Here is an 18,402-nt window from a genome sequence, read left to right as displayed (position 1 = left end):
GGTCTGCTTTCAAGTAGCTGTTTTGCCACTTAGCTATGAATGCTTACATTTTCTTTTTTCTCAGCTGCTTTGTGATGGGTAGTAGACGTGTTTTTACTTACATAAATTATTTTAAGTTTCTAAGAAATGCAGTAGTCTGAATGAGATTGCTTGAGGTAGTATATATTTATCTGTGCAGGTACTTGTGACTCTATGCTTGATATTTGCAGATATGAGAATAATTTAAAATGGTCTTAGTTCCTGAAAAAGTAATGAGATACTTGGTAAATATCAAGAAGACAGCAAGGATGTCATTAAAAGCTTATGTGTGTGTTGTGGTTATGGTTATTTTCTTCAGCTGTTGCAGGGCTGTATTTTGGATTTGTGGTGGAAAAAGTGTTGATAACATACTTCACGTAGCTGTGCAGTTACTGTGGTAAAGAATGGAATAGGTGACCTCATGAAATACCTTGTAGCTCTGCAATTCAACTCTCAGCTGGTCCTGTCAGCTTGAACTTGAGGAATTCCAGTCTCAGTGGTACAAAGCTGGGGCTGTAGAGCCAATCTTGATCAGGATAGGGGAATGTTAGGGTGTAGGAGAGAAGCTGGGCATTTTGAGCAGGAGTAACAGTGTGAGGGTTCAGCTGCTCATGTGGACTGACTGCATCATTGCTTTATCTGGATTATAGGTAGCAATAGGAATGCTTGAATACAAAAAAATAATTTTAGTGCATCTAGTATAGGAGGACATCGCTTTCTCTTCTAAAAATATGATTTTGCAAATAAAAGAAAAGCTTTGAGATAGAAATCCGAGATTTCTTTGTTGTTGATATTGTATTATTTTTATACTTGTGGTTTTTATATACTTTTAGATTAGAAATTCTTACATTTCTGCTCAAAGAAAATAACCTTTTTTCTTATGAAGTTTATTAACTAGAAAACCTAGACATTTGATCATACTAATTATCTGGCAGTGGTTGGATTTTACCTTCCTCATAGAAGTACCTTGGAAATTACTGCAGATAAAGAGGAAAACCTGACATAAATTTACCAGATGTGTCATCTGTAGGCCTGTATACTTTTTAAATCACCATTTTTGTTTTGTTTTCTCTCAGGAAAGGAGACAGAGAAAGCCAAAGATCGGTGTGAAAAAGCCACTATGAAACTCCATATGTTGCATAACCAGTATGTGTTGGCGCTGAAAGGAGCACAATTACATCAGCACCAATATTATGATACTACACTTCCTCTGTTACTTGATTCACTACAGAAGATGCAAGAAGAAATGATTAAAGCCCTGTAAGATGTATTCTTAAATATTTCTAACTTGTAAAATTTCTATGTGTAGTATTCTAACTAATTTTTGAGAATAAGTGAAAATAAGAAACTCTGATTAATTACTTAAATATCAGGAGATAACAGTTGAAAAAAGTCTGTCCAATTGATACATACAGTAGTTGTGAGTGCTCACTTAAGCCTATCAACAAGACACCATCTTTTTATAAATTCTTACAGATTGACTGCGGTGTTTATGTTTGAGCTCATGACTTCCTTCAGTTTATAGACTATAGCAAGTTTGTTGCCTCTCTGGTAGTCATTATTATGAAATTCCACCAGCAACGAGTTTGGTTTAAATTGCCCAACTGTCTTGAAAGTGATTGTGGAGGCGCCACAATTGGATGCATAGTTAATGGTATGGGTGGGAGGATTAACAGAATTATGTAAACTTGATCTCTCTGTAAGGAGTCTCCCCTTAGAAATACTGTGACCTCTTTCCTAAAAGATCATTCTTACTTCATTACAGAGTACATGCAAAGTGGTGATGTCTGACAACAGATAGTGAGGACTTTCAGCCCTCCTTTCTGGTTTGTAACCACCATGCTGCCTCCTTGTCTTAGCTTAAAAAAGGGGTGGTTAGCTTTTTTTAGTAAGTTCTTAATTTAGATGTGAAATATTCTTTTTTAGTTCATTGTCTTCCCTGTTCTGAATTCAGAATTCATCTTTATTTCAGTGCACAGGAACAGAGGGAGAGTTGGGGACTCCACACTTTATATGGTGCAGGCATCATTAGCTTCCCTGTGCAGTAACAATTTAATTTTTTTGTTTCAGGGGCTGGTATTGAAGTAAAGCTTTGTAGTACTCCCTGTATGGTCATTTTAATTTTATATGTAAGATCACAGCAAAAGGCTACAGTTAAATATGTGTGCTCTAATTCATGTTATTGTTTTAGAATCACGAGCTGTAATAATTAACTGAGGAAATTTATGATGGAACAAGAGCTTATTGAACTTATCTTTACTCTTCCTGGAGTAATAACCTGTAGAAAATACTTTTTTCACTACATAGACTTTTTTGTGAGTTCTGAATGCATTGGAAAATGATTCTATTATATTAACTTTTTTTTGGTGCTCGTATAGAGATGCTGATTTCAGGTGTAGAGCTTAGTGTTACAACCTCTGTGAAGCAAATCTTCCTCAATAACCCTAATTTTGCAGGTGAATTAGTTTTTTAGACCTGAAAAAGTATAGATTAATATTGCTGATGATATTTTTCCTCTTTTTTGTTATTGTAATTGATATAGATTCTATAAGATATGGCACTGCTATTGTTGATGTTTATCTATCTGTTCATTACACTCCTTGAAGTATTTTCTGGAACTTTTTCACACATATTCTCAGAAAAAGACAAGATTTAATGCCTTCTCTTGCCTGCTTTCTGCTCAGAATTAGTGCACTGAAAAAATCCTCTCACACCATTCTCTTTTTACAGAGCAAACACAACTTGAGATCTTATCCAGAAAAAATGCATTTACACTTTTTCCTCTGCATATTTGACTAGCCAAAATTCATCAGTGTTTTTTGAGTGGCCACCATGCTTCAGGTCCTGGCAAGCTAACAAGTTTATCAGAGATAAAAATGAAATAGGAAATAATTATGAAGGTACATGATGAAGGAAAACTGAAAGTTAAGGAGAATAGGAGGGTGTTCTGAGTGTGTGTCACTGGATGTTATTAAATAAGAGTAGTGTCACAATACCACCTCTTCCTTTGCCATTCCTTTTCCACTTGGTTTTTCCCACTCTTGAAAGCAGATGAAGACAAGGTTGGGTGGCTTGTACTTTCTCACAGCAACTTCTTGGTTAATTTTCTCTCCTCTTGTAAATGCATGCTTACTTGTGATTTATGCCTATTTTTGTCTGAATGACGAATAATATACATAAAAAAGTTAGAACAAGATGGAAAGCCAGTGTTGAAAGGAAATGCACACATTTCTGTTGATCATTTTGCCTTATGCCAGAATATATTTTGCCATGAAACATGAAAACCTTCAGTGTTATGAATGGGTAAGGTGATGATTGGCTCTCACGATTAAGAGATTAATATTGTGTGTATGTTAGGAGAAGTTTTTGTTGATGTATGGTTATGTTGTAGTAGTTTGTTTGGTCACCCTCTGTTTTCCCCATAGTCCCCTTTTCCTTCCTGTATTGTTGCCATTGGACAGCCTTGGTTGTCAGGGTCATGTGGAGGGAGGGTGTGCACTTGTGCCCCTTGCATAGTGCCTTTGGGAATGGAAAAGCTTGTTGCATGACAACACATGACCTCAGTCAGGTTACAAGAAAGCAGTCTCCACCAGTAGATGGTGAAGAAGAGTTGACAGACAGACTTCAGGAGGGGCCAGGGTTGGCTGATGGGACCTCCAGGGGTATAAAAGGTGGAGCAGGCATTTTGAGGATGAGCCTCTGGCAGTTGATGATGCTCCCAGCGCTGCCCTTTTTCCTGATTCAGTCCTTTGTTGTGTTTGTTGAAGTTTAGAAAACCTTTGAAATTTTAATGTGATAGGTTGTTTCTCACTTTCAGTGTAGGTTATAACAAGTGTGGCAAGTCCTCTGTGAAGAAGAGCATCCTTTCTGAACTATATACATTCCCTTTCCTTGTAATCTCTCCAGTTTTTAGTTTAGCTATGCTGTGTGTTGGTGCACTGAGATCAACAGAAGGAGCATGGTCTTAAGAGCCAGCCTAAGCCTGTAGAAGAAAGTCCTCAGATGATAGATTGTTTGTTTCTTTGAATAATATATTGTCATACTTTTCCCTTTTAAGCCAGCTGGAACAAGACTTTGTCAAAACAACAAATAGAAAATTTGAAGCATCTTCAATGCCATCGGTGCCTTCAGTGCCATATTATACACTAGACTTTTTTTTCCTTTCTAGAAAAGGGATCTTGGATGAGTATAGCGAAATCACCAGTCTTGTAACAGAAGAGATTGTGAATGTACATAAAGAGATCCAGACCTCCGTGGAACAGATAGACCCTAACTCTGAGTATAATGACTTCATAGATACTCACAGGTGAGCATTTTAATCTCATATTTCTTCTTGAGAAAACACTGCATTAAACTCCAACTGTTTAAGTGCTCAGAGGAATTTGTTTCTGTTTGATTCCTTTTACCTTGTTTCTTGTAAAACTTCATCCTCATTTGAAAATTGTTTTACTTTGCAGATACAGAAAGCTGGCTGAACAGTCTGTTTGGCTGGTTCTAGAAAAACAAATTTCCAGTTACATGAGAATAGCCAGGACTTTGATACTGACAGCAGACTACACATTGCAGTCTAGACTCAATGTGAGCCAGTTTGCTGTTTATTTGGATGCAATTTGCATTCTGGGCTAAAGTTTAAACTTGTTCTAGTTTAAAGTCAACTCTGCAGTTATTGCAGGTTGAGACTTCAGAGCATGCAGATAACACATGCTCTGCGTGTATTAAAAAGTGTATTTCCCATTTACTGAACTATTACTCTGTTTTACTGTATGAAAAAATAGCTCTAAGATTTCTTTTGTTTTCTTCTTGTTATGGTTATCTGTTAATTCATGGTCATCATGTGCAGGTTTGTGGTGGAAGCAGATAACAGGCACCTGTTCACATTGATAGTCTTTGAGAGTCTTGATTTTGCTGTGAACTTTATTCAAAGAACTGTAGTGTGTTTTATCTCATGAGACTTTAGAATTATGGTTTTTTTACAGGAAAAAGAATATGTATCCAATTGCTATCTATCCTTATATGTCATAAATAATTTTAGCTATAATCTAGTTAATGAAATACTTCAAAACCTAATGATCTGCTCTATGATCCACTCAAAGATACATGTTGATTTTTAAATGATAACAATTATTTACTAAATTAGGTCATCAGAAGTTGTCGAACAAGAAATAGAGTTTGATACATCTTTACTAGAAGAAAATGAAAACCTTCAAGCTAATGAGATCATGTGGAATAATTTAACAGCAGAAAGTTTGCAAGTCATGTAAGTCTCTACAAATCTTTCATCCTTTGGAAATGCTATTCTGTGTTATATCTATGCTCACTTAGATCCTTGCATGGCTGTGTCTCCATTTTTAAGGGCCAATTTCTATGTGTAGTATTTTCAGGGTACAGACTCTTTCCCATTCTGGTTGTACTGTTCTTTGCACAAAATCCTTCTCCTTAGTCTCCTCAAAAACTTGTCCTTATTTTCAAAGTATGCAATTCTTTGTGCCAGTTAATAAAATGCCCCAAATCTATGATGATTCCTCTTTGGGAAGGTGCTGGTTCATTTTCCCAAAAGTGTTTCCACATTCACTACCCTAGAAGAAGCAGCAAAATATTTTGATGAAATCACTGAGTAGAGTTATGTGATCAGTGATTTAAATCACCGTGTAGAAAATTTTCATGAATAAATTTATCTTGTTTTTCAAGTGTTTGCTTTTGTTTTCTAAGGGAGATTGTGCTTCATTATTGTAACCTTTAGAGTACATTAACTTAGTAACACAGATGTAGCAGTTGTATAATGTTTCACAGTTTTTAGCTATATGGGGTGATGAACTACCTCTCTGTGTTTTCTTAATATATTTCCTAGTTAAATAGTTTCATTACTTTTACCAATTTCGCCTTTAATCATTTGTTATGGGGAATGAATCGACTGCTGAGAGTATTATATTTGTATATTATTGGCCTCAACTTTTGACATAAAATGGTCCTGCGTGGTCATCTGTGGGATTGTAACTGTTAATCGTGCATTAAAAATGGGAAATTTAGAATTTCATTGGTTGATGTTTTTGCTGTGTCTACTGTATTTCAGTTCATGTGAAACTTATTTGAAATATTTTCCCCTTATAAAGTAAAACTGATGCAAATAAGACATCAATGACATATTGTGCGAATTTTTGCATTTAGTTTTCTTTTCTTTAATTTCACTTCCTTAATCAAACTATGATCATTATTTTTTGTAGGCTTTTCTGAAAACCAAAATTAGTGTGAAATATTTTCAAATGTAAACATATAGCAGTGTCTTCTGCAGGTTACTCTCCAGCCCCGTGTTTTCTCAACATGACAGAAACTCGGGATTTTATTAATTCCTTTTTAAGGCTGTTAATAATCCTCTCTTTTTTTTCTGTATAATTTGATTACTTTCTGTAAATCTATTCCCTTGGTAAGTACTGAAATATTTTTTAATATGAAGTATCTGCCTTCTTAATCATGAAGAAGCTTTATCTTATGAAAAGATCCCATGATAATTAAACCCCCCCAATTCCTTTAAACATGCTTCTCTTTTTAATATATTCTGCATCATTATTGTATTGAGATTATTCCTGCCTAAACTCTGAGATGATGTACATCTTGATGTACTTAAGCACAGCAGCAAGAAATATATAGATACTAAGCCTCCTTTTTAAATGGAATATTAAATTTTTTCTAAAATTCTGTCTTTGGCTTGTCTTTTGTATCCAACTGTTTAGAAATATGACAGCAGCATATCTAAATAAAAGAGATGAAATCTTGCTTTTCTAATTAAGATTTCTGATGAAGTATATAATTTTGTTATAAATGTATGTCAGGATATTTACCTACATATATATATATATATATTCAGTACAATTTACATAGTATTCTCTTGCAAACCATTCATCCACTTGAAATGGTTCTGCAAATTGGAGAAATTTTATGGTGTAGCATTATTTCTGGAACACAAATCAGGTAGCCCTTTTTCGTGTTGCTGTCATTAAGTTGTTCACTTTCTGGTATATATTTAGAGTTCTGAGAAAGACAGTTAAGCCCTGGTAGGTCAGACCAAAGAGAGACACTCAACTTTCTTCATTCCCATGTTAGATAACTGGGAAAAAGTGTTGAGAGAACAAAGCCAGGATGATCATATAATGCTAATTCCTCAGCCTCCCATAATTTTAACCTCTGAAATATTTTGAGATAAATGTCTTTAATGGCTGTGGAGGTAGTTTATAATATCCTTGGGAGTACTTCTGTGATCTTTTTCAGTCAGGTTCAGTGTGTAAAAGTGTCTGTTGTCCATAAAATTTTTGGTCAAGGAATTCCAGAAATTAACTTTCTATTTTGTGAACCTGCTCTTATCTTTTTCCATTTTATGGTTCTTAATCTGTTGTTTTGGAAGAGAAGACAAACAATCTGTTCCTTTCTGCCTATGATAATGTAAATTTCTGTTCAACTTCTGTTCTGTGATCTCTTTTTCAGAGTGATCTTTTAGCTTTAATCTGGCCTTTCACAAAGCTTACTCATCCTTTATCCGTCTGGTTGTCTTCATTTGAATATTTTCAAGGTTCTATATTAGTTTTGAGATGAATGACTAGAATTTCACAGGTAATCCAGATAGAGAGTTTAGAGGGAGGCCTTCCAAGGTTTTCTGTGTTCTTGCTCTGCTTTGGTTTTAACAAATCCTAGAGAAGCATTCGGTTTGATTTTCTGACCTGAGCAGGTCATCAAGCAAGTGTTTTCAGGGAATCACCAACTGTATCTCCAAGATTTCATTTCTGAGTGGTAGTGGTCATTTTAGATCCATGCTCCATTCTCTACATAAATAAAGCTTTGGATTATTTTTTCCTCACTACATATTTGCCTATTTCCATATGTATTGAAATGACAGCCTCGGTATGGAGTGTCATAAGGTCCAGAATAATCCTTTTTTATTTTTCACATTCAGCCTTCCCCCTACCTCAAGTAACATTATATGATCAGCATTCTTTGTCACTTTTCAAACTGTCTTTTTATTTGGGTTATTATGAATATAGTAGGGAGTGCAGATTATATATGAAGCTCCACTGTCCCACGGTACTGTAAAAACTGTTTATTATTATCCTGTTTGTCCTTTTGCTTTTTAATGCAGGTCAGAACACTTCATTTTTTTTATAGTTCTTGGTAACTTGGTCTTTACTCATAGCTCTTGTTAACTGTGTTTTAGATATCTTGCCTTAAAGCCACTGCAGCCAAAAAACCTGTATTTCTGTCAGCGGTGTATGATGAGAAATTTGCAAGCAAGAGAAGTGTACTACATCATTTATCCATAGTTGATGACTTTTAAAAAGTCAGCTTTACATGACGAAACAATAGAAATTTGACTTTTTATCTTCAGCATTAAAATCGTGGATTTGGAGCTTTAAAATGCTGCTTTATGTTTCTGCAGAGGAAAACTACCTTCAGTATCTACCAAATAAAATAAATGCACATGACGGATTTATTACAAAAACATTTAAAACATTCGAAGAACATTATATTGATTTATAATCAATATAATTATTGATTATACATTATATATATAATCAATAGTATTTAGTTGAATCAGCTGTTTTATTGACTATGCAATGGAAAAATGACAGCTTTGCTTACATAACTGTTTAATCATTTTAACAATGTGTATTTTAAGGGAGCATGATGAGAAAACTGGTTTTTACATTTTAAGGTGAGCTTATATTTATGAATAAAATTTTGACAAAGGGAGGTAGTTAAAAGTCAGCGTTGACTAGCTAACCTTTCTAAAGAATGAGTTGTGGTGTCTCCTGATTAGTATTCATAGATGTCACTGAATAGTACTGAGAAATTCTGAAAAGTGTAGCAGGGTAAGAGTTTATGCTTTGAAGAGACGCGTTAAAAGCTGAGAGGAAGCAACCTCAGCTAAAGGCTGATCAATGAGCATAGTAATGTCCAATTCTTCTGAAATATGAATTCTCTAAGATCAAGCATTTGTTTTAATTGATAGTTGCAGCAGAACAGAGCTTAAAACTAAAGGAATAGAAATGGAAGCTTTCTAGGCACGGGCATTATGTGATTTTTCAAGTGTTCCAGTGATTAACTGTTAAGTCATAGTAACCCTTCTGTAAACTGATTGTATCCATAAGGCATATACAACACCACAAGAAAATTCCTTTGGTAAACAAGGGCCAAGATGATACAAGACAGATGCAGAGTTGTCAGCTGTAGCCAGTTTGAATGGAAGTTATTGTTTAAACAAAGAATAGATGTGAAGTGCAAGGAGGCAAGTAGTTTTGGTGTACCTGGTAGCTTCTTTTTCTTTTCCCTAAGATAAATAAAAATCTTTCTGAAGTATCTCAGAAGTTTCAGGAAGAACTACATCAACTTAATGTTTCAATCTGATATTGCAATATAAAATATAACATCTAGTATTTTTGAAGCGGTGAAATAATAAAGATGTTGTATCTGCATACTCATTCCTTCTACTGATGAAGTCTTATCAGTTTCGTTTTAATTTCATTACTGTTGATGCTGGATCATTAGATAAAACATGTGCTTCCTGTAAATCAGTTGTTAAGCAAATAAAATATTGATTAAAATTTTGTTTAGAAAGCTGTTTAAAAAGCAGTTAAATTTTTTAAAATTACTTTCTTTAGCAAAGTATTAAAATAAAAAAGTTAGTTGGTAATAAGTTGGAGACCCAGTATAAGGAAATATAGAGAAGTTCAGCACAGAGATTTTGACAGCCTAAAACTGATAAAATGTATATGGAAAGCAGAGCTGTGATGATGTTCGTGAGGGAAATGTTTTAAGTATTTATCTTATCTCAAACACATGTGGAAGGTTTATCTTTTGGGAAATAAATCTTCATCATTCACTCTATGGCTTTTTTTTAGTGGTTCTAGTCTCCTAGAGTAACGTACACGACTGGGTACAGATCATATATAATCAACATTGTATAAAATATATTGGGAAGCGAGGACTTGATTCAGTGTTTAGAATCAAGTAACTCAGTTTGGCATATATGGACATGTGGAATATGCCTCCTAGATATTTAGAGAGTTGGGTGTACCACTCCCTGGTCTGGAATGGTTTTGGGCAGTAGATCAGTGCAATGGTAATTGCTACATATATTTTGCTTGTGTTCCACTTTTTACTTCAGTAATTTTATTGAAATTGGGCTTGAAAATATAGGGAAAATAAATTAAGATAGTTAAAGATGTATAGATAAATGACAAAAAGGAAACAAGATGTTTATGCTTATTTATCTTTAAGAGATTGTTCTGATTTAACAATCTTGATTGATACACATTTTAGAAGTTGTCATTATGTAAGCCATTTACATGCATTGTTTAGAATGCAAACGGTGTTGTAAGTTCATGGAACTTTTTTTTTGTTATTGGAATATTTACCAGTATAATTATGAATTGTTAGTAATAGTTTTAAAGTGTAATACCCCTTCTCTGTTAGTATTGAGTGGTTTTGTACTTTACTTTTAATTAACCATTACCAGAGATTGTAACCTGAAAAGGATAATTGTAAAGAAAGATACAATCAGTATTACAACAGAAGGTGATTATTTGTACTTTTGCTATTTCTAGAAGTAAATACAACCCAGCTACTGATTCTGTGTATTTATTTAACACATTTTTTATCAGTCAGAACACTTTTGTCTTTCTTTAAGCATCTCACAAATTAGCAATATATTAGGAAGGCATTAATTCATGGAACTCATCACATAGTCTGGAAAAATATTTTCTTGATAAGAGAACCTGCAGACAGGAGATCATTCTGTAACCTTGTGCGTATACAGAGGCTCACACAAAATCTCTAACAATACAGATTAGCAACGTGAAGGTCCAGCCACACAAAAAAAGAAATATCACTAAACACTGAGTAACATAATCTAAAAAATAATGCTCTTTTACGTCTTCAGGAAAAAGATTACAATGTACACAGTTTATGCATTCACAGGCTGGGTTTCTGAAATCTGTTTACAGGTTAAAAACAGTAATAGAAGAACTTATGCAAACGCAGCAAACCCTTCTGAGCAAAGAGGAACTTGTTTTGGAACTAGAGAAAAAAATAGAAGAGTCATCTAAGACATGTGAAAAGAAATCTGAGTAAGTTGAAATTTAAATTTCAAAATACAATAGTTTGATGGGGAAAAATGTCTATAATGCAATTCCTAAAACTTAAGTAAGAAATAATCTTCACTAATCTTGTTCTGCCTTTGTGTTTAGGAATTACTGTAAAAAACAACGGTAAATTAATTTCTTGTCTCTGAAATAAGCCTTGCCCACTGCAGACCCCAACTCACTGAAGAGCTGTGCAGCTCCATAAGTTTAATGTAATTGCCATGGTTTGGCAAGAGCTTTTGGCTCAAGAGCTGGACCTTTCATTAATTCAATTCAGCTTGCTCAAAGAAGATGAGTGAGTTCAGTTGCCTCTCTGTTTGGCAGAATTCCTTGTGGAGGTATAATTCTGTGAAAGGCTTTCAGAACCTTGTGCAAGACTTTCTTATGCAGTAATATGTTTGCAGCTTGTCAGGTTAAGGTCATTCTTCTTTGCATTTCCTTTACAGAAGTGTAAATGTAAAGTACGTAAATCTCATACCCTGTAGTACTGCATAGTAAATGCCAAAGGTGAAACATTAGTGAGTGTTTTAGTGCACCATAAATAAAACATTATTATAAAGAATCATTCCTGGACAACATCTTTAAGTATTTAGTTCTTCTACCTTTGGTTAGAAAAAATATTCACATACTCTTCTAAACTGCTGTCGGTACAACAGATAAAGAAACCTTTTGTCTGTAGTGATATTTTTCTGATTCTTGTTGCAATCAATCTTAAATCTTACTAATTTGGTAATAAATATTTGTTTACAGTACCAGTAGTGAATTGGAATGCAAGTCCTTTAGGTAATCCTTCATTTACTGTAAAAGTCTTGATGCTCTTTGTTGATGGAATCTTGTCACACGAAACATTGTATCACATTGTTCCATCACATGAAACATTTAATTACCATCTAAAACTTTATGTATCTGTTGTCAGTGTTTTAAATAGATACTTTGATATTTTGTGTCCTTTCTGTGGTGAAGTTCACATGCACTCACAGTGTGTTTTCCAATTTTTGGTTCTTGACCTGTCTTCTTCGCTGTATGCTACTTAAAGGATGAACTATATTTGAAGTAGCTGAGTTTAATGGGGTGCTGTTTGGGTTTTTTCCCCTCACTATCATTTTATTACGAGTTATCACTCCCTGAAAATAGTTTAGACCGTCACTTTCTGTGTTTCTTTCTGTGTGAAGGCTTCTGTGACTGATCCTTTAGCAGATGTTTGTGATATTGAGAAGATGATTTCAGTTCAAATTGCACCAGTACCTGTTTCTCTTATTAAAAGGCGGGGAATCTGGCTTAGATGTGTAGCTGTACAGTGAAGGCTTTCCTGAAGTCATCCTTGTTCTAATTTGTCATTGATCATGCCTGCCTCCAGCAAACTCCCTTTTCACCTTTTAGCTGCAGTGCAGAGTTGATCAGGACATTTCAGGATGTTTACTGTCCCCAGAAATATCTTGTCCAACTGTAGCATTGGGTTTAATAATGACTGCATAAGGTCATACCTTATGACAATGTCTTGGTACTATTGTCCCCACACTAATATTCTTTTCTATCTTCAAATGATGATATCACCTTCAACACAGAAAATGTTTAATTGTATTTTATTTATATATGTATATGTCAAGCATACCAACTGCCCTTAAAACATGATAGCGTATTGAATATTGAATAAGGTTTTGGTTTAGTACACCTTTTTACCACTTTCTCACATGTAGCTGTGATTTGCGGGGATCCTTCATAAAAGATGTCACTCTGTGAAGTTGCTTGTAGCTATTACTAGCAATAAGAACTTTGCAGTTTACACTCATGCAAGCCACAAGCAAATTATTTTATAGATTCTAATTCCTCATGCATGACTGGAGTGGCAAGCACTGAAAGTTGGATTTGGGAAACCAAATCAGATTGTAATCCATATTGCCACAGTTCAGAAAGAGACTATCTTATGAGTGACTTTTCAGGGTATTATTATGTCATGTTATTGCTGTGTCCTGTTTAGTTGAGACCATTCTGTATTTGGGGATGTTACCCCAGCCAGTGTTTATTCACGTAAAGCCTTGCTGATGGTTGAAACTTGTTGTTTTCACATGGTGATGTCCTTTTTCTCTCATAAGGGAGACCAGATGAAAACACATTATCTTCAGGATGACTTCAAAATAGTTGTTCATTTGCTTCTCTGATGCATTTAAATATGTGCAAGTCTATGCCAAATCTCAGTTTCAGATTTGAGAATTGTGTTTGCATACCTCACAGTTACCGTTTTTGGATGAACAATGATTTTGCTGATAGTGAGGAGTTTTGCTTATTACTGACTTGATGTAATATTCACCTGTATCAATATAATTTGTATCTTTTCCTGCCAAAGAGGATTTTATGACATATGGTTCCCCTGTTATTTGAAACCCATTTGAGTACCCATTTGACTGAGCATCACTTTGTGAAGGATCAATCCCTGCATGAACTACTTTTGCCTTTATTTTTTTCTTCAAGGGTAGGGCTTGCAGAGGGCTTGTCTTCAAGGGGTTATCCTGAAGATACAGAGTAACACAATACTGTGATTTTTCTTCATATGGTCCTCATTCTTCATAGTTCTGGTCCATTCACCTCCTTTATCTATTCTTGTAGACTGTGAGAACTCAGCATCTCCTGTAGACCACATATTACTGGGCACTGGTTGAGTGCTTATAAGGGTATCTGTATTATACTGTGAGTGATAGTGTCTCTTAGGCAGCTTCTGTCAGTCTTTGGTTTTGGTAGTTGTTTGGGACGATAGAGTCAACTGGGTACCTGCAGATACTCTACGTGCGTGTCCTTCAATATGATTTAATCTCAACTGTCTCAAGTATTCACGAGTTTAAGTGGTATTCAGAGAAGAACTATAAAAATAAGCAGAAGATGAAAAGTTGCTTTTAGCTCCTCATAAAGATACGTTTATTTAGCTTCATAAGACAGTTATAACCCAGTCCAGAAATACTTACAGTGCAGAGGAAAAAACAGACACCTCTTATGTGATGCCATATGAATGCATACTGGATGTGAGGGGAGTTTAATATTGCAAATTATTACTGCAACAACTACACTGATTGGAGTGAATTTCTCATCACTTCAAATCATTATCTAAAATTTACTTATTCTCCAAGGGAGGGGGAGCCCCAGAGTTTATCAATTCAGTCAAAAGTGGATGAAAACAGGAGTTCTACCTATATTTATTAAACATTATTTTTTGTGATAGAGAGAGAGAATGAGTGTTTGCTTTTATTATCTTGTTGCTTTGAAAATTTTCTAGAGTTGCTTCATCTTTGAATAAATGATTATGTTGAGGAGTTGTCATGCTTTCTTCTCCCCAGATTTTATGAAGCGAATAGACTATTTTGATTCATGTACATTGTTAAATTTTTATTATTCTTTGCAGTATTGTACTCTTGCTGAGCCAAAAGCAAGCGCTTGAAGAACTTAAGCAAACAGTCCAGCAATTAAGATGCTCTGAGGCAAAATTTGCAGCCCAGAAAGAACTACTGGAACAAAAGGTTCAAGAGAATGATGGGAAAGAGCCACCACCTGTAGTGAATTACGAAGAAGATGCCAGATCAGTGACTTCTATGGTAAGTTTTACATCTGTTTTACTGAATTGTGTAGCCCTGCCATTGTACTTCAGACCTGGGATCAGAGTATCAAGCTGAGGTGATTTCAAGTGAAAGGGCTTCACGTTGCATTTCTGGGGACTTGTTTGGACAAGAAGTTCAGTTGCATGATATTTTTTCTTTTTAAGTGTCAGTAATGCATAACAATCTGTCTGTGAGGACTTGGATTCGTCTTCTCTACACTTGATGCTTAGATTTTCATTACACTGTTTAACAAAGAAAAGTCTTAACCCTTACATAGATTTAGTATATGTGACTGCGTAGCTGTTGGTAATTTCCTTGGCTGTGTTGAAGAAATAAATTTACAGTTGCATGTAGAAAATTAACAGCAAAAGCTCTTGGAATTGCTGCACATGTTATCTAATTGAGAAAAATTAATGTTATGTACTGTAATTACTCTTGTCTCAAACAGAAATGAACATTGGTTTCTTTACAACTTATTTTTAAGTGTTTACATGCTCTTAATAATTAAAAGGATTTTTTTTGGTCTGATGAGACCTCATATAGTTTAAATAAGTACCTTACTTTGCTGATATTTTCTGTGACTTCCTTCTCTCAGTTGTGTGCATCTATATGCAGAGTTTGTAGGTCAAGTAAAAAGGCAAACAAACAGTACCTGTTTACTGAAGGGGCAAACAGTTTTTGCCTTTGTGGATTAGTTTTGACATGTTGGAGATATTTGTGACTTTTTTTCTTTGAGGTTTAGCCTCACATTCTTTTTGGCCCGTGGGGCAGTAGCTCTGTGAAATGATAATTAAATAGTTATTTCTGAGGGGAGAGATGTTTTTCTTCCTCTGTCTATTTGTGGAACCGTTTGATTCCCATTCTACAAATATACTTGATTGTCAGCATTCTCTTTTTCCACTGCGTTTTAATATTTACAAGGCACTATGAGATGGTTCTCATTTACACTGGTACAAAACATTATTTTACAAAGCTTTTATGCTTGTCGTGACCTAGAAGGAGTTTAAAAAAGTACAAAAAGATGAAGAGACAGGAAGGATCAGGATAATGATTGCAAAAGATTAGGAGGCTTGGAGTCTTTTTGGTGCAAGCTATCCTGTTAGTTACTTAATACCATATCCTGTAGTAGTGTTAGTGATTAGTGTCTGCTAGTATTAGTTGAGATGATGAGTCTAGTCATAAGAGTGGTACTCTTCCCCTTCAGCTCAAGGTGACTGAAGTCTGCTTTCTGGTGTCTAAACCTCTGTTTCGTTGAGTGGGAGAAAATAATCCTGTGTGCTGAGCACAGGCCTACACGGGGCCAACATGACAGAGACACAGCAGCTCCATCGCTGCCAGCACTGTGTTACCTCCAGCGTCACCTTCAAGGTGAGAGGGCTCATCACCTCCAGTGCAGCCGCTGATGGGCCCGCTGTGCCCCAGGGCAGATGGCACAGGGTGGCTGGTTCTGTGCTCAGGGCACGGTGGCCTCTGCAGGAGGGCAGGGGAAGGGCGAACCGAGCCATAGGATGGTTTGGGTTGGAAGGGACTTCCAAGATTGCCTAGTTCCAACCCCTTTCAACACCTTCCACTACCGCAGGATGCACCATTTACAAAATCTTGCCGCTTTAACTCATTGCAAGGTTGCAGAGAAAAGCCATGAGAGCAATTAGAAAAGGGCCTAATGATGAGAGGCAGTCTGGTCAGCTTCTCAGGGAGAAGGTACAACGGAATCAGGAAGTTGGTACAGAAGGAGGCAGAAATATTTAACACACTAAGGTGATGTTGTGTAAGTTGAAATAGGATAATGTTGATTTTTGTTGTTTTATTTTTTAAACCAGTAGGTAAAATTTACTGTTAAGGCAACTTCAAAAAATAAATCAGGTATGCATTTGTATGCCAGAGATAATGTTAACATTCATTTTTAACATGGTTTGTGTACTTTAAGTAACTTGCTCTAGTTTATGCAGTTCCATCTGGCCTGTGTTATATGAGAGTTCAGAGTGCCTTCACCTTTTATGAAAATAATGCTGATTTTTCAAGCTACCTTGAAGAGACGACCTGTCATTAAGTGTGATATGTTAAGATTCATCAGAAGAATAAATTGTGCAGAATTACCACTTTCCTTGCTTCAAGGCAAAGCTTGCCAGAAGGGCTAAGCCACTCTTGCACTCTTATTTTTTGGGTGCCAGTTGTGGAAGTCCTTCTCTTGTGCAGGAGACTGAATGGGACTGAAAACAGGCATGTTTATTTGCACAGCTAAGTCAACTTCAGCATTTACATGTACAGGATACAGCATTTACATGCAGGCCATTGGTACTGAGGCTGCCTTGGGATCAGCACATATTGCCTCAGAAAGGAGATGGTCATGATCTACTGCAGCCTGCATTGGACCCTGTTCATTCTGCTGCTTATGCTGTTTTTTCCCTTCAGACCTGAAGAAGCTCCTGCACCTCAGTAAGGAATTCTAGCAGCTTTTAGACTTAAAAAAAGACAGGAGCTAAGCATGCCTGATGGTGTTGATATTGTCCTTGCTTTCTGAGAAGGGATTTGAGGTGATCGTTAAATGATTTGATGCCTGTGATGTTGGAGAAGTCCTTACCCCTGAGCTACACGGTAGAAGTGCTGAGAGGTAGTACAGACTCTGGGGCATTTTTCTCTCACACAGCCTGTTCCCCAGCTGGTTGCTCCAGTGAGCCAGAAGTAGTCAGCCTGTTGTCTCTGCACATGAGAGGACTGCTGCTGTCACCCTGCAATGGAGCAGAGAGGATTAAGGTGGTGTTGGGTGGTCACTGTCAATAGTGGGGACGTCTCCTCTCCCACAGCTTGTGCCAGAGCTGTGTTTCCAACAGGGTAAGACTCTGCTCAGGTGCTGGAACCTCTCCTCTTTTAGAATAAGACTGGTTCCTCTTATATCACTGTCTGCCAGCCTGAAGAGTCAGCCTCCATCTTTCTTATGAGCTTCCTTTAAGTACTTAAGGGCTTCAGTGAGATCTTCCTGGAGATCTTCCTTTCCTTCTCCAGGCTGAACAACTCCTCCCTCAGCCTGTTGTCATAGGAGTGGTGCTCCAGCACTATGATCAGTTCAGTGGTTTTCCTCTGGGATTGTTCCATCTCTTTCTTGTCTTGAAGACCCCAGACCTGGGTGCAGTTTTCAAGATGGAATCTCACAGGGGCAGAGTAGAGGGAAATAGTCACCTCCATCATCCTGCTGCTCATGGTGCTTTGAGTGTAGCCCAGGATGTGGTTGACCCTTTGGGCTGCAAGTGGATGGTGTCAGCCCATTTTTGTCTACCAGCACCACAGAGTCCCTCTCTGCAGGGGCTGCTCTTGATGTGCTCTTCTTTCCTACAGTCTGTGCTTACGTTTGGCATCACCCTGACCTGGCAGTCTTGACTATATCTCAAGATGGAAAAATAATGCTCTGATGGGTTGTTTCTGTAAATAAACATAGTGGTGATTTTTAAAATGGGATTTTTTTTATTTTTTAGTAAAACTCCTTAAAAATATAGGGTTGTAAAATATCAGAAACTAAATGTTCTTGCTGGTGATTGCTCATCCTGATTTCATTCAAGAGGATGATTGTTTCTTCGGCTATAAATTAAGTTTTCTCCACTTTTTCTGAGAGCAGTTCATCTAAATGTCACTCTGATACACTTGAATGTAGTTATTTATTACTGTTCAGAAATTAATTG

At 36.2% G+C, this 18,402-nt stretch overlaps 1 protein-coding gene across 1 annotated transcript in view; it reads left to right on the top strand.

Annotated features, from left to right (window-relative positions):
- FER (FER tyrosine kinase) overlaps window positions 1-18,402 on the top strand; it is a 145,100-nt gene that overhangs the window by 26,339 nt on the left and 100,359 nt on the right. The window contains exons 5-9 of the mRNA XM_058823321.1: window positions 1,095-1,278; window positions 4,187-4,324; window positions 5,156-5,275; window positions 11,007-11,129; window positions 14,536-14,725. Coding sequence (XP_058679304.1) covers window positions 1,095-1,278; window positions 4,187-4,324; window positions 5,156-5,275; window positions 11,007-11,129; window positions 14,536-14,725 — 755 coding nt within the window. The remainder of the gene's footprint in view (window positions 1-1,094; window positions 1,279-4,186; window positions 4,325-5,155; window positions 5,276-11,006; window positions 11,130-14,535; window positions 14,726-18,402) is intronic.

The sequence above is a fragment of the Ammospiza caudacuta genome, chromosome Z (genome assembly GCF_027887145.1).
Source record: "Ammospiza caudacuta isolate bAmmCau1 chromosome Z, bAmmCau1.pri, whole genome shotgun sequence".
Taxonomy (NCBI): domain Eukaryota; kingdom Metazoa; phylum Chordata; class Aves; order Passeriformes; family Passerellidae; genus Ammospiza; species Ammospiza caudacuta.
The sequence above is the reverse complement of the archived record's forward strand: the minus strand, read 5'-3'. Positions and strand labels throughout refer to the sequence as shown.